The sequence below is a fragment of the Osmia lignaria genome, chromosome 6 (genome assembly GCF_051020975.1).
Source record: "Osmia lignaria lignaria isolate PbOS001 chromosome 6, iyOsmLign1, whole genome shotgun sequence".
In the NCBI taxonomy this organism is placed as follows: domain Eukaryota; kingdom Metazoa; phylum Arthropoda; class Insecta; order Hymenoptera; family Megachilidae; genus Osmia; species Osmia lignaria.
This window is the reverse complement of record NC_135037.1, coordinates 5,455,861-5,467,691: the sequence shown is the minus strand read 5'-3', so window position 1 is coordinate 5,467,691 and position 11,831 is coordinate 5,455,861. Positions and strand designations below refer to the sequence as shown.

Sequence of the window (11,831 nt, the reverse complement as noted above, 5' to 3'; positions counted from 1 at the left end):
TTGAAATTGTCAGATTTATTTGTCATTACTCGTTTCTTTTTATTTATAGCGTAATATAAACGTCATATGTTGTTATTTGTTATACGATATATATATATATTATATCTTTGGTATATATATCGGTGATACGTATATAAATATGAATCATTAAATTAACAGGAAACCACAACTAGCGAAGCATGAACCGAGGTATGACATGCAGGGATACATCATTCATCTAATCTTTGTCAGATCATTGCTTTCAATGTTAATCGTGTCGTTTCCGTTTCCTCTAATAGATGTGTTCAAATACTTTTTCAGATGTCACTGAAGAGGCCGCAAGACGAGCACAGACTTTAGCCGATCAAGCGTATTCGATGTCGAAATCAGGTAACGTATGGTCAAGAAGAGCATAAAATCTCACGAAAAAAAAAGAAAAAAAAAAAGAAAAAACACAAAATCACAGGCCGAAGATCAATATGTTAGCAGATTCTATTTTGGTGCCCTCATTTATATTTAGCTTTATCTTCCATAGTTAGCACCTGCCGACGCTTTCACACTAATATTGTGCGCACGTTTCTTACTAAATAGTTACCTGTTCTTCATAAACGTTTGAGTATGAAAATACACAGGAAAGCTTTATATTTTCTATTTTATCAAACAAACGCCAGTTTCAATTAAAAATTAAGTAGCCTGATCAAATTTTAATCACTTTCACAGATTCTCTTCACTGCCAATGAACAATTCATTGCTTTCAATAAATTCACAAAATTCACGCTTTAAAAATTTCTATGGAGAAGAAAAAGAAAAATGAAATTTTTCTAAAATTCTGTTTGAATCGAACTGGATTAATTAATTTCTTAATGGTATATTTTAGTAAGATTCAGGCGCCACGACTAGACACCATTTAATTGAGTGTTTCTTTTTGATAAACATACTAATCCTGTTGCAGTATTGATACTAACTAAAATACTGAATGTAGAGGTGTGCTGCACATACACACACACGTAAACACACACAGGCATAATATCATGCGATATAATATGCATGCGTGTGTGAGCCAGACGCGAGTTAACGTGTGTATGCGCGTAAACGCACGCGCGCATACACACAGACACACACATACGAAACGCGTGTACGAGGTCGAAAAGAGAACAGGCTGAATAATTTAGTCCAACTGTCGTCGCAGCTGGGCTAGAGTTGAACAAATTCTTAGTGTGTATCAATGTGCTTTATGTCCTTGTTCCTGTTCTTGTCCATGTCCTTTTGGATGGGTCAGGGCATGATTCGGCTGAGATTGATGGGACTGTAGAGAGGCATGCTACTTCTGCTCCAACAAAGCAATCTGTTCCCGCCCCGCGACACTCCACCAGGTCGTCCATCAAAACAGACTTTCATCTAGACCTCGGCGACACCTCGTGCACGCCGTACAGTCCGAAGCATAAGAAGGAGGAACAATCGCCGGAAAAGAGCAGCCCTAAAAGTAAGATACCGGTGAAAATAAAGAAATCCATGGATAACGAAAAGACGGCTAGTAAAACGATCACCGGAACCGATGTACATAAGACGACAAAGCTAGACAACGAGGATGATGAAAGGAATGATGTTATAAAACAGCCTTCGCCAGAGAAACAGGTCCAGAAACCGGAAGATTCTGTAAAGACTGAGCTGTCCAGCGAAACGTTCACCACAATGACGACTAGGACAACCGCGTCTGCTCTAGATTCCGAAACCCTTCAGAAAATATCTGGAACCATAGAAAAGATCGAAACCGTGACCGTAACTTCAAATGAAGATCCAGTAATGGATTTAACGAGACCCGATGCATTGATAACGAGAGAAAGTAAGATATTAATGAAAACTTTAGCGGATAATGTCGTGTCGACGGAAACCATAGTGAAAACGGTCACGACTACTTTGTGCACCACCATGGAGACTGGCGGTACCGATCAGATGGAACGGATCGTGCGGACTGTGACTACCAGCGGTGACTTCGGGGATATTCCTATACCTACTCTGAATCAACTGCATGAACGCGACATGTTGCCTCTGGGTATCGAACATATGTCGACAAAGATAACGAAAAGTATCAGCAGCGAGGCGTCCGAGCCATGGGCGCACTCGTATCTGAACGATGAGAAGGTTGAGCAATGGGAGAGCCAGCTCTCCCAAGACACGTCGCCCGGTTCCGGTAACGGTGACATTTACGCAAAGAACGGTAGCTCACGGAACGATTTAAACAGCGACACTGACAGTGACGGTTCGCCACGACCGAGAAGAAGATCTCCGAGCAAGAGGCGTACGTTGGGCAGTTCCAGCGGGTCTGATGTAGCGCTGCACGAAGGTGCGGAGCTGTCCCCGTTGGAGGACGACCAAGGTACCTCACTCACAGCTAACCTTCTAAGTAAGCAATGTAAATACTCCCGCTAAAACCAAGTTATCCGAGAGACATGAGCTCACATCCGAGAACGTGATTTCTTTATATCCGTTTATTTTAGACGCTTCTATCATGGTACGCTTATTTTTATGTGCATGTTATCCTGCGCACCATTTTCTTTCGTTTCTTTTATGTATTTTGCTGTTTGCTTGGGATTTCGTTGGCTACAATTAACCCTTATTCGGATAGACGCTTTCCTGGGGTCATTTTTTAAACACTTTACCGGCTGTCGCCAAGTCAGCTGCATATTCCCTATCAGCTTAAACGAAAACACGTCGTTAATAATGACTTTGTTGATTTGTCGTGCAAGAATGTATACGATAAGCACTAGTTTCGTAAAATTTGAATACTTTGATTCCGATTCGTAAGCGTTGGCCTTGAAAATCCGATTTGTTCGGATCCCGGTCGGTAAAGTGTTAAGTACCATTTTGGTAAGTGCAAACGAATTTCCTTTGAAAACAGGACGAGATTAAATGTATTAAATTAGTTTGAAGATTCAAGGGGGATCGCTATGGACCCCGTGATCTGAAGAAGGGTTAATCATATTCAGAGACGTGGAAGTAAACGCTGTCAGGACGAAACTAAGTTTTTCGAATAATTCAACAAAGAATAAATTCAAAATTTATGTAAATGTATGATATTATAGACAGGTTCTTGAAACATGAAAGAGATACAACTCGAACAGAATAATTTGATTCTCTTGGTAATAAGCGGAAACTGTACGTATATATCGCACAAAATGTTGCATGATATTCAGCTTGTATAACCACTATAACTTTGATGTGTATCGCACAAGGTGGGAGGACATAAAATGATGAATAACTCGCAAAGAAAAACAAAGCTTGTAAGAGGCAGTCGTTAATCTGCCTAACCTGTGTGGTTTGATGATTCCTCGTGGACATATCGGGGCCGAGTGTTATTTCATAAGGTTGGTGGTGATCGATTCAATGTGCTTCGTTCAAAGGAAAGAAGTATCCCATTTTTTATCCCCTTATCGTTGGTCTTGGTTCAGTGGATATAGTTATGTACGATTAAGTGCTTCTGGGACTAGCATACTTTTCATTGATTTTTTGCTCACGGTCAGACATTTTCACGGTGAAACTATACATACAGAGATATCTCATCTAATCCAAAAATTTCCAACCCTTTCGAAAAATATATACAATAAACTTCAATCATACGTGGATCAAATTTGCAAAATCTTATTTGAAAAACACTGAAGCTACATAATTTGGCCATGTTCTTTCATACACATCAGATATCAGTAAAAAATTGTGACTTCACCTCCGTAAAAATATATGTATTATTCTTTTCAAGCTAAGCTTTATTACTGGGCTGAATTTAACACAGAATCTAAAATTAATCCCAAGGAGAGATACAATCTCGTGAATAACAACAGGTGTAACGCTGTTGTCAGCTTTTTTAAAAACAAAAAAAAAAGCGCGAACGTCATTTGTGGTCATTAGATAATTAAAAAATAAAAAGGTCAGGCGCATTGGTGGAAATCAAATCTCTCGAATTCTTCATTATACTTCGGCCGCTGTTCCTTCATACTAATCACGGCGTGGGATCGCAGTATTTAATCGAGTCAATGAATTCATGAAAATAAATGAAACGAGTATGTCGGATAGAAAATTCATAGGAGACATAAATGTTTAAGTGACAGAAACAGACAGTTCGGTACAGTCAGTTTGCTCGAGCACGCGGCGAAGTACGGTAGAGGGAACACCTAGGACGACGACTTCCGGTAGAAAAGGCTGCGCATGTTGGATGAGCGTAGCTGCCGCTATGCTGGTGGTCCTACTAGCAATATTTCTTACCTTGGAGCCACGAACGTTCCAACGTGCCATCTACACCCTCTCTAACAATGTCCCGAGGCAAACTGGGTACGATTTACCCTTCATTTTATTTATTTCTTTTTACAAGAAATTTTTTTTATTTTTTATTCACCATGTACCGCGTTTAAGATACCCCATGCCCAAAAATTGGAGAGTTATACATAAATAGTCAGTATTTCTTTTTTCAGAGTGAATATTTTTTTATTATTAACGTAGGCTACACCGTGATTTATGTTATGGTTCTTTTTTTATTAATAATCATAAAGTGGACCTCATTCTATTAAAAGGGAAAGAGTTTTCCTAAATGGATATCTTTTAATTTTTAAGAAACAATTTAATTTCAAGTTCAGGATAGCTAAGTAAGTATTACACTTTAGGGAACATTTCAATTTTTTAGATATAATATTTCCAATAATTAATAAAATTTTAAAGTATGCACAGTCCCAAAGAAGCTGTGTACACTCGCGATCAAATTAGACTTACCTAAGGTAAATAGTGATACAAGGGAAGTATGAATTTTTAAAATAAGATATTGATATTAATAGCAGTTTGGAAATAAAAATAATATATATTTTCATTTTTAGATGTTACAAAATTTAGTATATAACTGACAAGTGCGAATAACAGAGTAAATGTTAATTCATATTTTCCCCCGTATACGTTTATATGAAAGTGGTCTATACATAGACCGTAGATCTATACATATGAGGCCTCTATCTCTACACCGTCATTCTTCTCGGGATCGCCGAAGGGGAAAGGTGGGTGTCCGGAGAAGGAGGGCTTATAGTAAAGGCCAAAAACTTGAGAACCCGAGGAAACCTTCTGGGAGGACAAAGGGGAGAGGTGTAGTCGCCATTTTCCTTGGAGAAGGCTGCTTTGATCGGGAGTGTACAGTATAACAAAATACAGTCCCAGAGGAGTTCTGTATGACATAAAACAATATTATTTTAATACATTGTTAAAAAGATCATTTACAGGAATACAGATGGACAATGAAAAATTAAAATTTATTAGAAAGATACTAGGTGCAAATAAGTGACTATCCACGATACACTGGTTTAATTTTGAACGCAAAGCATTAAGTAAATATTTAAAATAACAATTTTATTTATCACACGTAGAGATGGTATTCGAGCAGTTAAACACGATTTGCGCGACAGGTAAAGGAGAATAAATTAATAAAACTTTGAAGAGATACGTATGCAAGCTTTTTTTTTCTGACACGTTTGATTGATCTTACCAAGAGTACCGAATGTGCTGCATGATTTGAGCACAATTTACACCTCGCATGATCTTTAATCGCATTCTTCTATCAGTCTTTAGTTTGTCTCCTGCAGCGTTTTACACGCCGAATAATTATTGTTTTGTTCGGTAGCGTTCTTATTTTTTTTTTTACGCCTGATTGCACGTACCTCCTCTAAAAAAAAAAAAAGAAATGAACAAACAACCGAATAATAGAGCTCGAATTTCACTTTAATTTCATGCGTCCTATATAGATCACTTATTTACCCTTTCTAGCTCTTCTCTGACAATAAGCAACTCAAGATAAAGCTAAAGTGTAGAGGGACCAACAAATCGTGTTTTTTTAGTCATGTTAGGATTGTTAGGCGAATCGTCATGTAAGTAGCCTTTATCTATGTACACGTGCGTGTGAACACGAATTCATCCATACACAATAATTATTTGAAATCGCTCGACAGATTGAGCTTCCATGAACGTCCTAACGCTTCGAGAGCTACTTTGAATGCGTTTAGAATTAGAATACTTACCATTTGTTTTTAGATACTTTGTCCGTCTTCTCTTTGTTTAGAACCGCTAAAATACAATGGCCAAACGATCGCACCTGATCGTGTTCGTTCGCCAAACGTATTTAAGAATGTAATTCTTTAAACAACAAATTTACACAGCACTTGAAGTAATCCTGAGCTTTTCTTCCGACCGATCTCTTTCATGATTTATTGTTCATTCTTTCAAGGTTTATTATATGTCGTAGTTTGGTAGATATATCTCTATCCTTCTGTGTTTTATTTCATTTTCATTTGCATGAAATACATTCAATACATTAACATTCGAACTGTATCCGATTAAATGATGGATCTCAAATTTTTTATTTTAAATTATAAAAATTAATAATGTATTTTGATTTTTGTCGAGATAAAGAACGATTGTGTATTCTAAAGTAGCTGACAACCAGTGTTATTCTAGTGGTAAGCAAATGAAATTTTATGAAAATTCTATAAATTATTATAAATTTGTGACTAATTACAATTTACCTAATCAAAGATTGCCAAAGGCAAATTATATATCTTTTAATATTTTAATGATCGAAACGATCATAAAGCAAGATATTAAGAATATAAAAATGCCTTGAGAGAAGAATTTATATTCCAAAAAATTGCAATAAACATTCGGATATCCTAGGAGATATCTAAAAGCGTATCAAGTTGGAAGAAAAGTATCGAAGAAACTCAAGCCTGTGATGCAGCGAAAAGTTGCCTGTCTCTCCCCAGACAAAACTAAAATAACTATAAAAACTCGCGTTAATAATTTTCAATTAATAATTGACCGTTCGTCTAACAACACTAACTGATGTAGTTAGTACGCGCCCCTTTAAACTTGTTGCCACTATATATGCAGGGTGTTTCAAAGAGCTACGGTCAAAACCAGAGAGCGTTTTCCTCGGTCGAAAATTGTAAGTATGAAACTGCTCTTCTAAAATGATAAAGCTCGAACTGTCGAGAAAGTATGTAATTCGTTGCTACATATTTCATTTCATTCTTCTAGTCGTTGAAGTTACGATTTCTTCTTTAATTCGTATTTATTATCATTGATTCGATGCATAAGTTTATGATAAAGAGTATTATATCATTTTGTCGAGATCTGTTCAACGTATAGCGTGTATTAGAGGTGTGCGGGTACCCGAAAATTTAAGTTGGGTCGGGCGGGACTCCGAAAATTAATTTAGCACATAAATTTAGTTGGGTACCCATAATTTTGGACCCGGATTCAACTCGAGAGCCAAGATCCGAGTTGATATTTGGGTCCCGAAATTACGGGTACCCGAATAAATTAATGCTTTGGATAAATTTTCAGGTATCCACACACCCCTAACGTGTATTAAAGGTAGAATTATCTTTTTTTTTAGTATCTTGTTTCGTGACGATTCAGCAATAGTTCCTTTATGTAGGTAGATTCAACATTAGCAGTTTCTTATTGATTAGAATCAATTTCGTTACGAACGTTTCCTACTTATTTTCCACCGAAGAAACCCCCCTCCCTTTCAGTTTTTACCGTAGTTGAAGTACTCTTCTGTTGTATCGGACAGTTTCAGTACCTTATATACAGTATCTTATGACTAACTGCTAAAACGCTTTATTATTATTATTATTCAGTAGCTTTTATCAGCGCTTCACACGAGCTCGCTGCGTGCAGCACAGTCCTGCTTGCAAGGCAGGTTTCTTTTGACTTTGATTTATTAATAGAATCTATGCAGAATTTTCAAGTAATTGAATCGAAGAAACGTGTCTCATTTCTGAAAAGTATCATATTCAAAAAATTTTCAACCCTTGATCATTTCAACTCGTGACCCCGATCTACAAGATGGTGCATTGATTAAAATTAACCACCTAAATTTAATTAAAAAATAGTATAAAATTGAAAAGAATTTTAATCTAACAATTTAAAGTTAAATTCCCCGAGAGTTAATTACAGTTTTACAAAACTTTTTAGTTTCCAATACGAAATAAAAAGAACACGTTATTCTTCCTTTCAATTATTTTCCAAGCAAAGATTTGTATTAATATCAGAGATCAAAGTATCGAAATCTCTCTTGTAAGAAGTGTCTTAAATGTGCCTAAGTAATTATAATTATTCTCGGGTACAATTTGACCAATGCGGACTTAAGCGCTGCTATTAGTGCATAGTTATTTCACTTACATGTGACGAAACGAAAAATCGAAGGAAGCGAAGAGAAATCAAAATTATATGATTTAACTTCCTGTGACGGACGTTCTGAAATTCTATTATCAAACGATAACTACGATGAAGATGAACGTGTGAAGTATTATAAAAAATCATCGTGAAAAATATATATTTGAGAAGTAAGGAAAAGCGGTTGCATAGTTGGCTGATTAAGTAAAAATGCGTATTATTATTATTATATATTATGTATCGTCAAGTGTATAGCGATGTTGTTACTTTTTTTATATGTGTCTAGTATTACCCCTTGTTTTGGGCATGATGTAACCATTTGAGAGGTATATACGATTGGTACTTGTATCTATGTGAACCGCTATAATAGTAAGAACACGCATTCACCCTAAGCAAGAGCATGTCTTTTGATAAGTTCTCCTTTGTTACACAGAATCTGACTTTTTGCAACATAGCGAGCCATCCTACATGGAAACGACAACGACGGAAATGGACCCTGAAACTCAGGAAAGGTATCTATTGATTCAAAGAGATTAAATCTCTTCAGCGTTGCTTGGATATTTCAGATCTAGAGTTCATCTGAACCCTTGGACGGCGGACCATGGAGGATTTTGCATTGTTCCTTTAGAAATTATTCTTCCAATGTATGAAACCCTTTCCTTTAAAAGTGATACATTTAACATTAAGTTTATACCCTTGTACACGTTTTGTAAATTTGGGTCACCGTTGACCCCAGCTCCCCTGTTCAAGGGTGAATACCAGATGATAGCAAAATTAAAAATGTGATTTATGCAAAATTATTATGAAATATCAAGAAAATAAAACGCTGGATAATCATTGTTTAATTTTTAGAAAATATACATTAAAAAGTTACATTTTTACAGAATAACAAGAACCGTACATGTAATTACAACGACCAGCGATACGGGCAGCGGTACAGACGAATTGCGAGATTCCATGCAGAAAATCGTCGATCGATTCATGATGGAGGAAAGGCGAGATCAGTGAAGCATCCTAGGTCACATCGGGCGATTATAACATCAGAAAAACAGGATCCTTTTGTCAGCCAATGATCGTGCATCGATACGAAAACAAAAAAGCGTTCAAAGAAATCCTCTATTTCGCTGTCTGTCTAGTTTAACGCATCCTCGAGCGTCAAACGAGACAATTTCCAAAAAAGAAGCAAGCTCGAAGAAAAGATATCTCTATGTCTCTACCTTAAACAGTAATCTTTTTTTTCTTCGATGCTTAAGAAAAAGTATGCACGACGATTAAAAAAAAAACTTGTCACACTCATGGCCTACGCTTCGAATTTGCTTGCTTTTCGGTTGCATTAAGTTGCCTTACAAATATTTACGTTTAATCTTGCGATTAAATGAACGTATGTCGTCGCTAGTCCGGCTAGCTGATCCGCTAGTCCTCACTACGCCAACCCGTCCATGTGCAACGCCTTTCTCGTGTTGTTTAAAGCGAAAATGAGAAGAAATAAAAAAGAAACAAAAGATGAAATCGAGAAGAGAAGAAATTAAACGAAGCAGCAAGCGCTTTTACATGAACAATGGTGGACGAAGAAGAATAAAAAATAACGAGTATTCGTCTCGGATCCAGTTTCGACCAACACTATGGCGATATATACATACATATATATATATATATTATAATATATTTGTAAAACGCGAGACACGATCGAAATGAAAGCAGATTTTAACGATGACTTCGCGAAACTCGCCGCTCGTCAAGTTCGTTTCTTAGCTTTAGGGGATGATTGTAATATCTATCCTGCGCAATGCATCGCTTGATAATAGGTCAGCTACACTTCAATCACCTTTTCGACGATGAACTGCACACGTACACGCATACACAGATTCTAAAAAGAAAGAAAGAACAAAAAAAGAAAACGGAAAATAGAATTCTCGTTGCTGTACGAAGAAATTTAAAGAGAGACTGAGAGGCGCGCTCTTGATTCGCCTAGCAACGAGGAATCGATGTTTTTATGAATCGCAATACAATGTAAATTTAACTTATTTAAAAAAGAATATTTCCTAACAATTTTTAATTGTATATATGATAATTTCTTAGCGTAACTTATATAAATGTACTATTATACGATTGTAATAATTGCAAGATTATAGCCGTGAATATTTTATTTATATAGCGAGAATCATTGGACAAAATGTTACACGCATAAATCTTATGATCAGTGGGAGGTGAAATGTTAAAAGAGCAAAATTATTATAGTTATTTTAAAGAGAGAGGAAAAGAAAAAAGAAAAGGCATAATCGCTATAGAAAAAATGTGTTATTTAAACTTCTACGACTCCGAAACACGTATCGATAATTTAAAACAACGTTAGCTTTCAATGTATAACACAGTTTTCAAAAGCACAGAAAGGAATCGTATAGTATGTATTTAAAAAAAAATGAACAAAAATATATATATATATACATATATAAATATACATACTTTAAATAAGGTACTCTATTAATGTATAATAATATTGAAAAAGATATAATTATGCATCTGAAGTTTATAAATTATTATCTATAATGACTGTTATTCTATGTTTAATAGACTTGCCTAGAGCCTATCTGACCTAAGGACCAAAGGCACAATCACACACGCATCAAAAATAAACTATTATGCTCCCATGTACTGTCGTATACATTTATTATAAACTCATTAACGGACGTTGCGATACTGGCGTTTAAATATTTTCAATTGTTATAATACATTATGTGTTATGAAACAAGAGAAACCGTTTTATGTTTTAAGCAGTACGCAAAAAAAAAGATGCTAATGTAACGTGACACGAATTATTGTTACAATCCATTTTACGATAGAATTTTTTTATTCACCGTCATTTCTCTCCAGTATATTAGTACATTTTTTACTAACAACTACGATCTATACTCTATTGAGTACGTTTAATAATAAAAAAGAAATTACTATATGCAGACCACGTAACTTCACTGGCTAATTTTCAGTCAATAATTGTTTAAACTCAAACATTAGATTTAAAATTGAATTTTTTTTGTTTAAGGATAATTTTAAATTTATATAAAAATATTAAAATTATTTATTATTATGAACTGTATGAAAATTTTATTTGAATATTTTAGTCATGAATTTATTTATTTAAGAAAGGAAATTGAAGTAATTTATAATGTACAATTCTACTAATATTTATTTTAAAAAGTGTGTTCATAAGACAGTGATAAAATGTATAACTGCTAAAGTTCCTCTATTTATTTATTTATTTTATAGTAATTGAAGTTTTGTTCGCAAATATGTTCTCTAAGCCAGTAATGTTACGCCATAAGAACCTCTGTATACATTTTGTAATTGCCTAAACTCGTCACCAATCATATTTTTAGTTTAATAATAATGATAGGATAAACCTGTTCGATCCCACGCCACGAAAACCTTAATGCGAGCAAATTAAACGTCTACTCGTTTGTTTAATTCTAACGTTTACTAATATAACATTTCACCGAAAACTTTGTAATTAACTTTCTTAACAAAATGCGTGAAAGCTACAGTGTAACTCGGTATAAACAGGTCTTTTTGCGTTAGATAAACACCAATATTGTTACAACAATATCTAATGAACTGAACATTCGCTTTAGTATTTTATAACTACACTTTAA

General features: G+C 35.2%; 1 protein-coding gene across 7 annotated transcripts in view; it reads left to right on the top strand.

Moving 5' to 3' along the window:
• The window catches only part of LOC117601383 (uncharacterized), a 54,576-nt gene extending 45,880 nt beyond the window's left edge, over positions 1 to 8,696 (top strand). For all 7 annotated transcript variants that reach the window (XM_076688615.1, XM_076688616.1, XM_076688619.1 and 4 more), the window contains 4 exons: positions 301 to 369; positions 1,259 to 2,383; positions 4,077 to 4,302; positions 8,618 to 8,696. In XM_076688615.1, the coding sequence (XP_076544730.1) occupies positions 301 to 369; positions 1,259 to 2,383; positions 4,077 to 4,302; positions 8,618 to 8,624 (1,427 nt within the window). In that variant the 3' untranslated portion in view covers positions 8,625 to 8,696. The remainder of the gene's footprint in view (positions 1 to 300; positions 370 to 1,258; positions 2,384 to 4,076; positions 4,303 to 8,617) is intronic.
• Positions 8,697 to 11,831: the final 3,135 nt, after the last annotated feature.